Here is a 17,701-nt window from a genome sequence, read left to right as displayed (position 1 = left end):
GTTTGTACATTGAGTGTGTATTTTTGTTTTTTTTTTTTTTTTTCCTTATTGTGCCACCTCCTGGAAGAATGAAGTTATGCATTCTTGTAATTCATGTGGCTTTTCATGTACCACTTCCTTGAACTCTAGTTAGGAGTGACGACTTACTGTCTTTGTAAGATTTTGATCTACATTATTGACCTAGTCTTCTTGTCAGGGCTGTTTTGAGCAAGCTTTACTGCTTCAAACATTCATATCACACAAAGTTGTTTTTAATGTGTTCTGACTTGGCTCACTTTGTTAGTGACGGAATCTACCCTTGATTTGACTTTGACTCATACTTTCTACTCACCTGTAATGATGAATATAAAATCAAATCAGGTATGGCTGTGGTCAGTATTATTCAAATTGAGTTAGATTTATTTAATTTTGTCTGGTTTCTTTGGTTAAAGTTTCAATCTGCTACCTATTAGCTAGTATCAGAAAGTATGTGTTAAGTAGCCTCTCTATAGGTGATTTAAAAGATTTAAATATTGATTTAAATGTTAGTTTTCTACCTAATCAGTCAATACTGACATAATAGAGTAGCAAAGGATATCTCTGTTTTTCCTTTTCAACTTATGTTTAAAAAATAGAACCCAGACTTTATGTTTTGTCATATATCTGTGATGTATATAATATATAAATACTTTCTTATTTCAAGAATTTTGTTAGTATCTTTGTTTCATTTTTTTAAGGTATACTTTCTACAGCATTGACAACTACTGTTTCTTCTCATCACTTATTTTCTCTTAAATTTTCAACTTTCATTTTGGTAAAACACTTAATTGCAAAACTCAGCTAGTTTTTAAACACATTAATGAGTATTAACTGTTAAAGAATTTATTTGTCTCTTTTCATCCAGTTTTATGAATGAAACATGGAATCTTTGGGGATTGACAAAATGATCTGCCTTCCATTTACAAGGATAAAAATAGAAACTGTACATTGTCATCCATGTGAATCAGGTCTCCTGTTCATTGTGGGGGGATTTCAAGTTGTAAAAATCTTTGCTAGTTACTGAGTTGCTGTGATGTTAGACTGGAAATACCATTTTAATTCTTACCACATTTTGTCTGAGGTAGCAATTGATCCCTAATTTCCATTTTATTAACAAGGTACTCTAATGCTACTTTATTGTTCAAATTAACTAATGGGTTTTCCATTAAGAATGAGTGGGTTTATAGGCCATGTGTTTTTAGTCGGTGAAATTGTTTAACATCCTGTTATTAGTTTTCTGATTTATTTTAGAAGTTCTTTAAGTTAGTCTTAACACATAGCCATTCTTTCAGCATTAAGAGATGTTTATCTAGTGTCTTGGGAACTTTGGAGCATTTGAAGGATAAGGTCATTTTTATTTTTGAAGCACAGTAAACATGGGGAAGACAATTTAGGCTTCCTGAGTCTTGCTGTGTTCTTTTTTTTGTGAATAGTAAGCTGTGACTTACAATTTGGAAAATTTGGTAACCAAGAAAGATTGTGAAACTTTTAACTTTAAGATCTTATCTTGTGGGTTGTGGCATTTGACATTATCAGGTTAAGAATAGTCAGACTAACAGGATATCAAGGCACTATGAATGAACATTAAATTAATAATACTTTTCTGCCAAATTTATTCCTCATTTCGGCACTTCTTGAAATTTTAAAAAATCGTTCAGTAAGCTCGAGATTGTATATTTTGAAATATGACTTAACATGCTTATAAATCATGTATGATTGTTGTATCATTGTTACTATATATAGAATATAATTCTTCGGTAAGGATCACTCAATAATAATGAATGTGAAGCGGTATTTTCACAGTACCAAGAAACCTGCTAATATTTTCAGTAGTAATTGACTCATTGTTCAGTAACAATTGGTGTGTATGGTGTATCTTATTTAATGTATTTGATTATTTATGAATATAGAAAATATCATAGATACAGTATGCAGTGGTTTATTTTTAATTTTAAAATTTATTTGAATCCTTTTTATTGGTGGCTGCTACCATAGTTAGAAATTAAAGTTATTTTCATAGTATTCTTTTTGTGATTGAAGAATGAATTTTCTGAATAGATCTTCAAAGAGAAACTTCCTAGGTAAACTCACCTCAGGGTTGGGATTTAGTTTTAGTATATGTATGATTGAAGAAATAAAAGGTAAGAAAAGAGAGAAAAGTAAAGAAAAGTCCAGTGTGGCTTACTACTTATTTTTTTTCTCATTCTTCTAATTATTTGCTGTGTTCCTTTATTTAAAACTCTGGCTTTTCAATATCTTTATTGTCATTTTTACACATATCCATTTTTTTCTTTGGTGTTATTTCTGTACCACTGAAAATTTGCCTTTCATTTTTTACACATTGTCAGTATTGGAAAATAGGGTTGCTGTTGGTTTAGACTCAGTGCTCATCTGCATGATCAGCCTGTGTTATTTCTTGCCTTAGGCCTTACCTCTTTTCAGTGTATTGACTTTCTAGGTTTTATCTTTTCTCATTTAGAGGCCAATTATTCTTTTTTCTTTCTGTTTCTAGCAGTTTTATATCACCACCTGTTCTTTCCATTTCAGAAATTCATTTTCTGATATAAAGCTAAATAGCTGTGCTGACATAAGTTCTTTTCATCTTCTACAGCAGGTTCAATGTTTTGCTCATAAAGAGAAACTATAGTTTCAACTTGGGTCATGATTAGAATTTTCAGTGAAGGTATCTGTCAGTATTTATGGCAGTTGGGTGCTTCTTGCCCTTCTTTAAGCATTTCGGGGACCCCAAATCTGTCAACAGTTGTGAGTATGGAAGAGCCCTCATTATGAGTGAGAGGGGTGCTTACTTTAACTTCAAAGGAGGGTATAATTTCTCTTAAAAAAGGAAACATTGTACTTACCCACCTACCTAGTGCATAGTACAGGTTGAGTGAGTGAACTAGGTTTTTGTTGATTGTAGTAGTGGTGGTTTTGTTTGTTTTATTGTGTTTTTCTGCTTTTTGGTTGAACGTGTAAATGAAGGCCTGAGGTGATTGAATTATTTGCAAATTCAGTTAGTAAAATATTTTCAAAAGGAGGATGTTACAGAAATCTGAAGAAAGGCTGAAAATGGCAGTGAAGGTATTTGTTAGATAATAATTGGGAAGAATTTCCTGACAGAATAGGTTATTCAAACATTTTCTAAGGTTCCAAATGTGTTTGTATAATCTCCTTCCATAGCAATCTTTAAAAGAAAGATGATTTCTTTCCTTGAAATATTTTAAAGGTGAGTCCTCCTGTAGCACATGGTCTAGTTTGTAGCATTCTGTAATCATGTCAGATTCAAAAAGTGAGATTAACTTGTATATTTATTTGCAGAAAGATAGCTCGTCATTCTCAATGAGAATATTTAAAATAGTATAGGACGAAGGGATTGTTTAACCACTGTAGCACTTGTAAACTATTGGAGACAGTATCTCGCTCTTTCACCCAGGCTGGAGTACAGTGACACGATCACAGCTCACTGTAGCCTTGACTTCCGAGACTCAAGCAATCCTCCCATTTCAACCTCCCAAGTAACTGTGACTACCAGTGTATGCCCTTGTACCCAGCTAGAATAATAATAGGAAATGGTTTATTCTCTCCTTATCTTTTTTTTTCTTTAATAGAAAGCTGTTAGTCTTTACTTGGAATTAATAATTTGCTGCTCAGTGTTTTTTTTTTTTTGAGATGGGGTCTCACCCTGTCACCCAGACTGGGGTGCAGTGGTGTGATCTCAGCTCACTGCATCCTCTGCCTCCTGGGTTCAAGTGATCCTCCTGCCTCAGCCTCACGAGTAGCTGGAATTATAGGTGTGTGCCACCATGCCTGGCTAATTTTTTGTATTTTTAGTAGAGATGGGATTTCACTATGTTGGCCAGGCTGGTCTCAAACTCCTGACCTCAAGTGATCTGCCCACCTCAGCCTCCCAAAGTGCTGGGATTACAGGTGTGAGCCACCATCCTCGGTCTGCTAGTCAATATTTTAATAGAAGTTTGGTAATTGTATTTCTTGTTTTAAAAAACACTAATTATTAGAAATGGATTGTGTCTGTAAATATACATACATACATAAATGTGTCACATTTTATAATTTCTTGTCAATAATTATCAAAATTCCAGGAATTATATGTAACGAAAAGAGCACAGTAAAAAAGCTGTTCATTAGGTTCTTTAGGGATTCTCATTTTTTAATTGAAAAAAGACATTTGTTTAATTGAAAGTCGTTGACATTGATCATATTAATACAGAAAATGTTAAGACTGATTATTAATAATAATAATGTGTGCTTTTAAAACTAAATATTTGAAAATTAAAAGAAGAAAGATTGCTTGTGAATTTTTTGTTAGTTTTTCCTTTTTATTCCAAGGAATACATACATACAAACTAAATTATTACCATAAATGAAGGAATTGTCATTTATATAGCATTTGTATAATTTTGTTACTTACCTTTAGGCATTACCATCACATTAACTTGGGAAGATAGAAATATCTAGAGTAAATTTTCTCTTTTATAATATTTGTCTAGGTATGTGGGGTTTTTTTTTTTTTTTTTTTGATCCTATAGTTAAGAATGATGTTTAAAAAACACTTCTGTTTTTCTCTCAGCCTCTGGAATTGCTTTGGCACTCATTAGATGAATGGCTAGTTTTAATAGCCACAGAATTGATGAAAAACAAAAGAAACTCAACAGAGATCACTTCTATTTTACTGAAACAAAAAGGCCAAGATCAAGATGCTGCTTCCATTCCTCCATTTGAACCCCCAGGACCTGGGAGCTATGAAAATCTGTCCAGTGGCACAAGGGAATCTAAACCAGATGCTCTTGCAGGGAGACAGGAAGCGAGTGCAGATTGTCAGGATGTTATTTCTATGACAGCCAACCGGCTAAGTGCTGTCATTCAAGCTTTTTACATGTGCTGTTCTTGTCAGATGCCTCCAGGGTAAGAAAGGTTTGGCTTATTATTATTTTTTCTCTGATAGGTGATGAAAAGCAGTGATATTTTTGTAATTTCAAAAACAACAAATAATAATTTGTTGATTTAAAGTTTTCTTTTTGTTTTAAGATACTCATACTAATCTAGATCTAGTAGGGAATATTTAAATTTTAAACAAGCAATATATATTATTACTTTGTAAAGTGGTGAATGTCACCTTGTATAGGATCTCTTAATTATGTATTTGAAATGTGTAGAGCAGAAATGCACCAAATTTCAAGATTTTTAAAAAGTCACTTGTTGATATTGTCTGCTGATGAGAAATTAGAATCATTTTACAAATTGGCTAGGCATACTTCAGTTTCCTAAACTTACAAAGACGATCCAAAACCAAATTGTTTTTTTTTTTTTGGTTTAGAAGCCAGTCCAGTTCAATATATATTTATCAAGAGTACTCTATTTTATCACAAACTTTTGCCTATGTATTCTGATTGATATTTACCCCCCACAGAATGACTTCACCTCGTTTCATTGAATTTGTCTGCAAACATGATGAAGTTTTAAAATGCTTTGTTAATAGGTAAGTTTTCTGGGGTTTGTGGACTACCCTGGAGCCTTTCCTCTCTTTACTTACAGTTTCATCTAAACAGAAAAAATACTATTTCTCTTACCATTCAAAATATGCTCAATAACAAATGAAAGTTTAATAGATGTGGATTATTATATTTTTCTTCTGTTTCAGTATCAGTGTATCTGAATTTGCATTTCACTTAATTCTACTCATTCTTCCTGTCCATTTAAACAAAATATTTTTCTTTTAGAAATCCCAAAATTATATTTGACCACTTTCACTTTCTCCTTGAATGTCCTGAGTTGATGTCAAGATTCATGCATATCATAAAAGCACAGGTAGAAATTTTTCTTCATCTTTTTATTCTATCTAATGAAATTAATTTCTAAAATTCTAATATTGTTTAGTGGAGTAATTATTACACTTCAGACATTCTATTGTAAGAGGAATGATTGCATGTTACTTTAATATGAGAAGTAAGTTTTCTTCAAGAAATACGTATAGAGTGCCTATTATTTGCAGAGGTCTGTACAAAAACAACAGAACACATTGCCACATTTCCTGAAAGGAGCTTAATGAAACTCTTTAGTCCTATAAGGCTGATTGTCCTTTTGAAAAGGATTTTAGCCCCAAATACACTTGGGAAATTACATAACATATGCCCTTTGGAAATTTATAAATCACATTGGCAGCATGTTAAAAGGCTTTGAGAAGCCCTTTAGTAAAAATAGTGATTTAGCTTTGTTAATCCTCCAAACTTATTTGACCTGACCACCTTTCCCCTACCAGATGTGTATCTGTTCATTCCATATATCTCATGTTACGTGAAGCTAGCTGGAGGAAAACTTGTTTTGCTCCTTACCAGCTATGTGAACTTTGGGCACATTTCCTAACATCCTTGAGCCCTTGGTTTCTTCATCTACAAAGCAGAGATAATGACAGCAGCCTCATATAACTATTGCCAAGAATAAATTGTCAAGAATGACTGTGATACATGCTCAATAAATGGTAGTTGTTTTGGAGATAGAAAACTTACTTCCTTTCTCTAAGAGGATTCTAATTCAGTCTGGCTGGGGAGATTATAAACATACGTATAAAACAGTGACTACATTACCTGGATCTTTAGGAGTTTAAGAGAGGAAGAGCTGGCTCTGGCATCTGTAGTCAAGGGAAATTTCAGAGGAGGCAGATTTTAAGTTACGTTGAGAAAGCTTGAAAAAATATGCAGCATTTTGATGGGAGTAAACAAGGAGGGAGAACTTTCTAGCCAGCTTGTGGGCTGGAGCATGTAGACAGAAAAGTGTATAAAACTGCAGTATTGCAGCAGAAATTTTGTGTAGATAGGAGCACGATAGAGTTCTGGAAAGGTAGATTGGTGTCATCCAATGATGAGCCTTGATTTCCAGATCAAATAATTTTCTTGGTTTGCTAGGCTGTTAGAAGCCACTGATACCCTTGCTTTAGGAGAATGGCATAATTCCGGCAAAGTTTTAGAAAATAATTTGCCAGATATGTAGGACAGACTGTAGGCAATGGTTTGGTTAGTAGTTGTAAGATAATAAATACGATAAGTGGTTTTTAATATCTTTAGGGACACTTGTCCTTTCAGAAGTTAACCTATGAACTAATTTTTATACAATTATGCACAAGTGTATATAGGGATCTTTTGACATCTGTTTAATAATGATAATGTGAAAGAGAAGGCAGTAATAATAACTTACATTTACTGAATGCTAATTTTAGGTCAGGTGCTGTGTATTTGCCTCCATGAATTATTTTGTTTTCTTAACCATTGTGTAAGATGGCTGCTCTTTTTTTCTAAGCTGAAGTGGTTAAGTAACTTGTTTAAGTCATTCTGCTACTAAATGGGAGAACCACAATTTAAAAGTCTGTCTGGTTCTCAAGTTCAATTTCTTTCTTTTCTTTTTTCTTTTTTTTTTTTGACAACAGGGTTTCACCTGTCACTTAGGCTGGAGTGTAGCTGATCTCAGCTCACTGTAACCTCTGCCTCCCGGGCTGAAGTGATCCTCCCAGCTCAATCTTTCAAGTAGCTGGGACTACAGGTGCATACCAACACACCTGGCTAGTTTTTGTATTTTTTTCTAGAGACAGGATTTTGCCATGCTGCCCAGGCTGGCCTTGAAGTCCTGAGCTCAAGTGATCCACCTGCCTTAGCCTCCCAAAGTGTTGGGATTATGGGCATGAGCCACCACTCCTGGCCAAGTTGTTTCTTGACCTACACTATATGATACTGTTCTGGGGCAAATGAGATAACAGGTGAAAGAAGGTGAGATAACAGGTAAAATCTCACTATTTTTGAGAGAGAGTCTTCTGTTTTTAATACAGGTTGGTGCAAAAGTAATTGCGGTTTTTGGCAATTACTTTTAATTGCCAAGTTAAAATTGTCAAATTAATTAAAATGGCAAAAACCACAATTACTTTTGCACCAACTTAATACTGTCTCTGATTTTACTTTCTATTCCTTCTTCCCTTCCTGGACAGTTTAGTCAGAAAGCATCTGTATTAGGTATCCACTCTGTTGACCCAGAGAGCGGGGTGTTTGTTGCCTGACTAGGGTGAGGAGAGTGTCTACATGTGTAGTGATGGCCTAGTGTGGGGTTTTGGAGTTTGGATGTGATTAAGAAGGTGTCCGTGTAGAAGAGGGTCCCAGTGTGAGTCATGCGGGTTAGAGTGGCATAAGGAGGATTTCCATATGGGAGTGGTTGCAGCTGATCAGTGCTGTCTGATGAAGCCCCAGTGGGGTGGAGGGGATCTATGCAGTGGAGGGACCATGCCAGCTATTGGAGATTGGTAACATACCAAGGGAGTGGGGTTGCAGGTTGATCAAATAAGCAAGTATGAGAGTCTAACTTCTCATTGTCGGAGAAAGGAGTTACAAAATGGAGGAAACTAGAAGGAACCTTCTGCTGAATTAGAGTTACCAGTTTGAATTTAGTTTTAAATCTGCATAGATACATGTAGCAAACCTGGCACCTAGCTCTTGGTCTCTCAGTGCCATTCTCAGTGAACCAGGGCTCCTTGGAGAAATGGCTAATTCCAGGGCTAGATCAGGGAAAGTATAAAATAAGCCTGCAACATCTTATTATGTAAGAAAGTAAGGAAGTGTTCAAAGACTGATGGGGTTATGTTAACATGACTCAGAAGACAGCTTGAATGGACTCGCACTACCAAATTTGGAAGAATTTGAACATCAAAATAAAGAATGATGGCAACATAAATAGGAACCTATGAGTCTGTACTGAAAAAATTAATGAATAAATGGAAAGTTTGATGAAGGGTAGGATGATTACACAGTCTCAAATTATCTCCTGACAGAATAATTACAAAGAGAAAAAGGATGCCTTACAGGAGAGAAGCTTGACAGTGATCAAAACAGACATAGCAGTGTGCCGGCTGATAGGATGCTCTGAGGACAACATGGCATCACTTCTGTGATATTCCTGCCAAGAATACACACCTAAAATCTAATCATGAGAAATCATCAGACTAAATACAGTTGAGGGACATTCTACAGAATTAACTGGCCTGTAATCTTTAAAACTATCAAGGTTATGAAAATTAAGAAAACATTGAAGAAATATACCAGAGTGAAGGAGACAGGACAGGACAATTAAAGGCAGTTCATGAATCATGTTGCAATAAAAGGACATTATTGGAAAATTGGCAAGACTTGAAGTGGGGTCTGATTGTAGTAATGTTATCAGATGAGTTAATTTCTGGTTTTGATGGTTGTTACCTAGTTATAGAGGAAACTTCCCTTGTTTGTAGGAAATAAACACCTAAGTGTTTATAGGGGACTGGACATTATATTGGCAACTTTCTCTCACAGCAGAGGAAAAAAAAGTACTTTGTACTCTACTGTACTTAGAAGTTTTCTGTAACTTGGAGATTGTCCTCCTCTAGAAAGTTAAAAACAGCAACTACCTCTGCTGAGGGATAGACTTCTTCTTCTGTTGGTGGTTTTCAGGTGGCCAGTACTTAAAGGGAGAAACATTTTGTCTTGCTATACAAATGCTATTAAGAGGAGCCTCTATAATCAGTCCTGTTTTGTGAATTATTTATGGAAATGCAGGTATTCTAGAAAGTTTACATACAAAAATGTGCCTTTTGGCTGTGTAGGTGTTTGTATATGTGTGTGTGTTTTGATCTTATAGATATTGTGTTAGTTTTTGAAGGTAGCAGTTTGTACCTTTTAATGTTACACTTGAATTACTTGAAAAGGGTCCATTTGTTTTTATTTCTCGGTTCACATTTCATAGATAAAGGATATAGTTTAATATCTTATAATGGGCAGTAAGTTTTCTTTTAAATAGTTATTGACAGTAATTTTAACATTGCTGTGAATGACAATAAGAACAATATCTATTTATTGAGTATTCCAGGTATTGAGTATTAGAGCATTAGTATAAATGCTTTTAGTCTATTTTTATCTTTGGTAAAATGGGGACAAAAGTCCCTTTTTCTCATAGTGTTGTGAGGGTTGTATGTGGTAATGCATTGTAAAGTGCTTCAAAAAATACCTGGCTTATAGGTGCTTAATAAATGTTTGCTAATTTATTATTATAATTATGAGTATTATAATTATCATAATTATTTTCTTTATTTGAATTATTTAATTTAATCCTAACAGCTCTTGAAGTAGGTGTATTCTTTTCTGTGTTTTACAGATGAGAAAACTAAAGTTCTGTGAGGATTAATAATTTCCTTAAGATAAGTCTAGTACATGACAGAGTGAGGGATTCTCAAACCATGTTTATCTGACTTCAAAGCCCATACTTAAATAATTGCTTCTGTGTAATGTTTTTTGTTTCCTCTTAAACCAAACTTTTAGAAATAGTTAGCATTAGAATTTCAAGTGCTTTATATTTCAACTTGTTAACTGAAAATGAAATATTTAATTTATATGTATAGTAATGCATATAACATATAACACCAGTGCTTTATTAAGAATGTGGAAGACTGTTAGAAGTATGGACAGAATTACACATTTAACTTTAAAAAGGTAGCATTTATCCTTTTCTTACTGAAAGCAAATATTAAAAGGCAGAAGTTCTTCTCTCATCAATCATACTGTGTTTTTATTAAGAATTAATAACAAGTGATATTTGAATCTTTAAAAAAAAACTTATTTAATTTAGCTCAGATGAAGAAATTTATTGGTGTCCTAAAAGCGACCTGGAAGATAACTTTTTTGTGGTGTTGGATGGTATTCATCATATTGATCTCTTGAAACTCTTAGCTTTTGTGATGGTATTGCACCACCTTGGTTCTCCTTTGACTTTTCCCGCTGTCTGTATCATTTGCTAAGCAAATTCTCAGTCATGACTTGTGATCATAAACTTCTTTATTCTTGGTGTTTGTTCTCTGTGTCTTTCATCTCTTGAACCTTATACTGTCTCCAACTTCACCTTTGTTCATGGCTTTATTTTCAGTGTCTCAGCTGCATCACTGTCCAGTATCTCTTTCTAAATCCCTAATAGTTACACCCCACTATATCTTTAAACTCACGATACGTAAAATCTTACTCATTATATTTCCACCAGCACCTTCTAGGAGTGTGGGGGTAGGTTATGGGGAAAGGGCTTTTCCGCTTTAAGTTATTTCTATTAATAAGTTCTATCTTGCAGAGATCTTACCTTACTTTTTTGTTTGTTTGTTTGTTTTTGTAGAGATAAGGTCTCACTTTGTCACTCAGGCTGCAGTGACAAGGTGAGCACACTACAATTATAGCTCACTGCAGCCTTGAACTCCTGGGTTCAAGGATCCTCCCACCTCAGTCTTCTGAGTAGCCAGGACTGTAGGCGCATACCACCACGCTTGGCTAATTAAAACTTTTTTTTTTTGGTAGAGACAGGGTCTCACTGTTGCCCAGGCTGGTCTCAAACTCCTGGGCTCAAGCGATCCTCCTGCCTCGGCCTCCCAAAGTGCTGGGATTACAGGCATGATCCAGCATACCCAGCCTCTTCTCTTACTTTTAATGCTTATTCAAAGGAGTAGTAGCTCTCAGATTGACTTCATTGTTCCTCTTTGCTACCACGACCAGGGCTTCTATAGCTCATGCTTCATTGTTTAGAACTTGATATTTTATTTTTTTATATATATATGTTATATTGTGTTACTCTATGTTAGTCTCATCTCTTTAACTGTATTAAACAGTTTTTAGCAAGTTCATGGAGTTTTTACTGCTCTTATGTTACTTGCAGTGTTGGTACATACTACGTACTCAATACTTTCTTATTAATCAAAAATTATAGATCACTTACAGTTTGCTTACCTGGCAGATGAACAAAAAGGAGAGATTTTCTTTGCTATTCAAGAGATCTTATTCTTCAATTTTTATTGTGGAGAATGGGAAGGGATAACAAATTCCATTCCAGTTTCTGCATATATTCTAAAGGATAGAAATAAGAATAAAGTTAGGAGTAAGAGACTGGGAGTGGTGGCTCATGCCTGTAATCCCAGCACTTTGGGAGGCTGAGATGGGTGGATCACCTGAGGTCAGGAGTTCGAAACCGGCCCGGCCAATATGGTGAAACCCCATCTCTACTAAAAATACAAAAATTAGCCAGGCATGGTGGTGAGTGCCTGTAATCCCAGCTACTTGGGAGGCTTAGGTAGGAGAATCACTTGAACTCAGGAGGCAGAGGTTGCAGTGAGCAGAGATCACGCCACTGCACTCCAGCCTGGGCAACAGAGTGAGACTTTGTCTCAAAACAACAACAACAGCAGCAATAAACCAAAATAAATAAATAAGATTAGGTGTAAGAGATTATTTTCACGAAAAATTAAATGGAACATGCAACATAATTTTTCTGGGTGTGAATAAATATGTTCAATTACATATCTGATATTAAGTTCTGCGACATAACCAAATTTATCAAGTCTTTTGTGTTGAAAATGTAGGAATTAAAAAAAATACATTTCTCTAGGTAGCCAAGCTATTTCAGCTAAGTTCTGCCTTTTTGTGAATAGTTACTGAAATGTTAAAACACATTATTCAGTAACTCCTTATTATAAATAAAGATCTAAGGATGATTATTTGTAGAAAAGGCATTTAACATACTAGTAAATCTGATAATTAGATAAACTGATATACTGCTAACATATTTTACTCTTATTTTTTGAGCTAGCCTTTTAAAGATCGCTGTGAATGGTTCTATGAACATCTGCATTCAGGACAGCCAGATTCAGACATGGTGCATAGGCCAGTGAATGAAAATGATATCCTGCTGGTTCACAGAGGTATGCTTAACAAAGAAGCTGATGTATGTGTGAACCACAAAGTGCTTGTTATTGTAAGTTTTAATATGTAAAATTAACCAATGCTACATATTTAGATTCTATTTTTAGGAGTAGCTGTGAAGTTGTGTCAAAAGCAAATTGTGCAAAGCTAAAGCAAGGGATTGCTGTACGGTTCCATGGAGAAGAAGGCATGGTGGGTATAAAAGATGATGATGTAGAAATCACTGTATGTAAAGAAAGATTGAAATGCCTTTTGAATAAAGTTTAATGTTTAGTTGATAAAGGAAGAAACTTTATATTTAAATTTTATTTAGAAAAAAATTTCCCAATATAACATATTTCTGTTGATGCTTAATTTTATTTCTTGAATTCAGGGTCAAGGTGTTGTGCGTGAATGGTTTGATATTCTGTCCAATGAGATAGTCAATCCTGATTATGCATTGTTTACCCAGTCAGCTGATGGTAAGTTGTACGGTCTAGATGACTTTTTCTGCAACTTGTCACAGTTTTCACACTATTTCAGTACATTTTATTTTTGATTTCCACAGCAGACCTGTGAGCTAGGTGGGATATTCTTATTTTATAGATGAGAAAACTGAAATTCAGAGTTTTTATCTGCATTCACACAGTTAATAAGTAGTAGAATCATAAGTGGAACCTGACTCAGTCTAACATTTTTTCCTCTTAACAGTTGGTTCCCAGATGCTTATCTCAAGGACTAGTGTTGGCCCCAAGGAGGTTTCTTATCAGTCCTTTATAAAATAAAACTAAATTTGTTCAATTTAAGGATTATCCTTTAGTCTACTTTTTTTGAGTTAAATTTTTCATTTCATTAAAATTAATGGTGCTTGTAGATGGCCTTAAACAAATACAAGTCCCTATTTGGAAAAATAAAAATTTGCTAACTCTATTTGAGTTTCCAAGTTTTAAAATATATTGGTTAGGAAAACCAAAGTCTAGAAATCATGATGTAAAATTTCAACTCTTAATCTATTTATATATACTAACTTTATTTTCAGTCATTTTAAGAGATCAAAACCTGGCTACTATAAAGCTCTTATTTAACCATATACAACAGATAATTAACCCTCCTTGTTGAAATGGTGCTTGTGACCTATAGAGTTGTAATTTGCTATTGTAGACTAAATGGAAATAGTTATCTCATTTGTGTGAGGCATATTTGAGAGCTCTCTAACTTAATAAAGACATATTCCAAGTGAAGGTGGGATTTCAGTTTTCAAATGCTTTGCACAGTCGCTCGTTTTTCCTGAAAATCTTTTCTTTCCCCAAATGTTTACATTCTTTTATCAGGAGAGAATACTTCATTAATGGTAGCTTCTGATTGCTTCCAACCAAACTAACAGCAAATCCCTATTTGATAAGAAGGATGATTTTAAGGGAGGCATGTGGGAGCGGGCTGCAACAGAGCTAGGCTGCTGCAGGCATTCATCCCTGTGATGGGCTTCTTGGATACACTTTGAGTATTTGCAATTGCATAGGAACATGGAACTGCCCGCTTTAACTTGGTAACCTTTGATTCTTTGCTCTGAGGTGAATTTGGTGTCTTTGTGAATGTCAAGTTCAATGAACCCCTGAGTTTAATTATTGAGGCCTAATCGTTGAAGCTAGATCTAGCATTATATTTTAGACTTATATTTTAGTCTTATATTTTAGACTATTTTAGACTCTTTATATCCTTTATTCTAAGTCTACTTAGCTTAATATCTGAAAAACAGATTTGGTGTGGAATCATTAGTTGAGGTACTTCCTTAATGTTATAGATTTGTAGCAGAGCAAATGTTGAAGTACATAGACCCATAAAGTTGTTGTTTTTTTTTTTTTTTTTCCTTTGAGACAGAATCTCACTCTGTCACCCAGGCTGGAGGGCAGTGGCGCGATCTTGGATCACTGCAGCCTTGACCTCCTGGGCTCAAGGAACTGTCTCACCTCAGCCTCCCGAGTAGCTGGTATGGCTAAGTGGGAGGATCACCTGAGCTGGGAGACCAGTCATGGTGCCTGGCTAGTTTTTGTATTTTGTAATTTCTCTATTCTTTTTGTGGAGACAAGGTTTCACGATGCTGCCCAGACTGGCCTCAAACTCCTGAGCTCATGCTATCTACCCGCCTCGGATTACAGGTGTAAGCCACTATGTCTGGCCAAACATTTTGATTTATGTCTTTTGTAAGCCATATCGGTCTCCTCTTTGGGGTCATAGTATTAATAAATTAAAATCAAGCTGAAATATTTTCACACTCTTAGGTTTAGTTGACAAAGAGAATTACATATAGGAATCAAGAATTTCTAAATGTGGCGAATGTTTGGGTAGACCCGATATCTATAATAATTTTTTTAAAAACTTGTTTTCTAATGAAATTAAGATGCTTACAGTAGTGAAATAGTATAGTTGTTGTGAATTTGTCATTTGGGTTTATACATGGTGAGAATCTTGACTGCTGTTCTTTTGATATGATCTTGGGGCCAGTAAACTTAATTTTCTGCACTTTCGTGTCCTCATTTAAAAATGGTGATACCTGGCTGGGTACAGTGGCTCACGCCTGTAATCCGAGCACTTTGAGAGGCCGAGGTGGGCAGATGACAAGGTCAAGAGATTGAGACCATCCTGGTCAACATGGTAAAACGCCATCTCTAACTAAAAATACAAAAATTAACTGTGCATAGTGGCATGTGCTTGTAGTCCCAGCTACTTGGTAGGGTGAGGCAGGAGAATTGCTTGAACCCAGGAGGCGGAGGTTGTAGTGAGCCGAGGTTGCGCCACTGCATTCCAGCCTGGTGACGCGGCGAGACTCCGTCTCAAACAAAAAAAAAAAAAAAAAAAAAGATGATAACCTGTGTTTTGTAATGTGGTAAGAATTCAGTTAGCTAATATGTGAAAATGCTTTGTCGGTGCCTGGCATATAGAAAGTATAAATATTATATGCTATTATTATCATTACATGAAAATGATATTATTGTATACTAGGATTTTTCTGAGAGCATGAAAACAGTTGGGCGAGTAACAGCTATATATATGTTTTTTGAACTTAAAATTTATCATAAACTTTTAATTCTATTTAGAATTTTCAAGTTAAAAACTGTTACTCCTTTTCTGAAGATTTTCTCCCTATATGTTTCCTTTTTTTTAAAAAAAAAGTCTCCTTATCCTTTTTAAGTATCTAGATTTCTCAGAAAGTAATTAGAGAGGGAATTAAACACAGAGCTAGGGGAGGAAAATAGAGTCATCAAAAATCTTTGTAGCCCTAATCATTCATTGTTTTAACAGGTAAAAAATATTTGTGGTTATTCTCAGAATATTATATTTTTGGGATTATGATTATATTTGTCTTTGAAGTCTGCCTTTATCTCACAAAGCTTTGCTTTGGCTTTTAATATCAAGTCTTGCTTCATGACAGGGAATTATTCTCCAAAGGTCCTTAACAGTGAATGATGAGACTCACATGACTTATTAATACCATAGGCTTCCAAATTTGTACCTTAATATCTAAATAAACTAGTCAACAGTTTAACCTGGTGTCAGCACTGAGAAATCAAAGATCAATGAAACACAGAGTGAATTATTGTCAAAATGACTAAACATTTAACTTTCCAGCACATTTCTACCTTTTATTTTTCTTTGATGCTATTTCATTAGGTTTATCAGTTACTTCTTTTAGCCCAGGCATTTACAATAGTAGTATGTAGCATGAGCTCATTATGTCTTTGTTGAATGAATGAGTGAATTTGTAATATGAATTAGTGGCCATCACGGAAAAATAGGAAAAGAAAGTTATTTAAAGTTGAGGTTTTGGCATTAGGTTTTAACTTTTAACTAGTAGTATTTTTTTTTGAGACTTTTCTTTTTTTATGGTGGTGAAATACACATAAAATTTACCATTTATATTGTTTGAAAGTGTACAATTCAGTGGCATTTAAGTACATTTAGTGTTGTGCAACCATCGGGCACTATCTATTTTCAGAGCTTTTTCATCACCCCAAGCAGAAATTCTGTACCCATCAAGCAGTCTCTCCCATATCCCCTTTCCTCAGCCTGAGGTAACTACTAATCTACTTTACCTATCTATAAATTTGCCTATTCTAGATGTTTTATAAAAGTGGATTCATATTCCATTGCATTGGATTTTCATTGTAATTGGTAACTATTGCCCCGCATGTTTACTTTCACCTCAGAGGTAATTGTTAGAAAGACTTGGTTACCTTGTGGACTGAGGTGATTTTCTTTTTTTTTTTTTTTTTTTTTTGAGACGGAGTCTCGCTCTGTCGCCCAGGCTGGAGTGCAGTGGCCGGATCTCAGCTCACTGCAAGCTCCGCCTCCCGGGTTCCCGCCATTCTCCTGCCTCAGCCTCCCGAGTAGCTGGGACTACAGGCGCCCACAACCGCGCCCGGCTAATTTTTTTTTGTATTTTTAGTAGAGACGAGGTTTCACCGTGGTCTCGATCTCCTGACCTTGTGATCCACCCGCCTCGGCCTCCCAAAGTGCTGGGATTAATTTTCTAATCATTGTTAACAGGCATCAAGTTCGTTGACTAGGCCTGTCACTTAACAGTTGTACATTTACAATTTTTAGTTATTCTCATAGCGTTCTACTCCTGAAGAAGCAAAAAATACTTACTGCACTGGCACATACAGATGAATGGGATAATGTCTGTCCTAGCGAACAGCCTATTGCCATACTGCCTAGGAAACTGTGTATATGTGTTTGTGTGTGTGTGTGTGTGTGTGTGCAATCCTCTGCTGTATTATTTCCGGAGTGTCTCTAATGATCATCCAACTAATTTCAGTCAAAAGTACTCTAAAATTTTCTCTCTGCTGTAGATTACTGTGATAAATATGTGTGAATTAATGGTTATCTATACTTACAATTCTACTTACCACCTGTTATATATTCCACAAAGAACATTTCTCTGGAAGTTTGTA

At 35.1% G+C, this 17,701-nt stretch overlaps 1 protein-coding gene across 15 annotated transcripts in view; it reads left to right on the top strand.

Annotated features, from left to right (window-relative positions):
- The window catches only part of HACE1 (HECT domain and ankyrin repeat containing E3 ubiquitin protein ligase 1), a 128,931-nt gene that overhangs the window by 67,473 nt on the left and 43,757 nt on the right, over window positions 1–17,701 (top strand). For all 15 annotated transcript variants that reach the window (XM_003897956.3, XM_009205747.3, XM_021937642.2 and 12 more), the window contains 6 exons: window positions 4,607–4,941; window positions 5,447–5,515; window positions 5,757–5,844; window positions 12,658–12,769; window positions 12,865–12,962; window positions 13,144–13,231. In XM_003897956.3, the coding sequence (XP_003898005.1) occupies window positions 4,607–4,941; window positions 5,447–5,515; window positions 5,757–5,844; window positions 12,658–12,769; window positions 12,865–12,962; window positions 13,144–13,231 (790 nt within the window). The remainder of the gene's footprint in view (window positions 1–4,606; window positions 4,942–5,446; window positions 5,516–5,756; window positions 5,845–12,657; window positions 12,770–12,864; window positions 12,963–13,143; window positions 13,232–17,701) is intronic.

This window comes from Papio anubis, chromosome 6, assembly GCF_008728515.1.
Source record: "Papio anubis isolate 15944 chromosome 6, Panubis1.0, whole genome shotgun sequence".
Taxonomy (NCBI): domain Eukaryota; kingdom Metazoa; phylum Chordata; class Mammalia; order Primates; family Cercopithecidae; genus Papio; species Papio anubis.
This window is presented reverse-complemented; position numbering and strand designations above follow the sequence as displayed.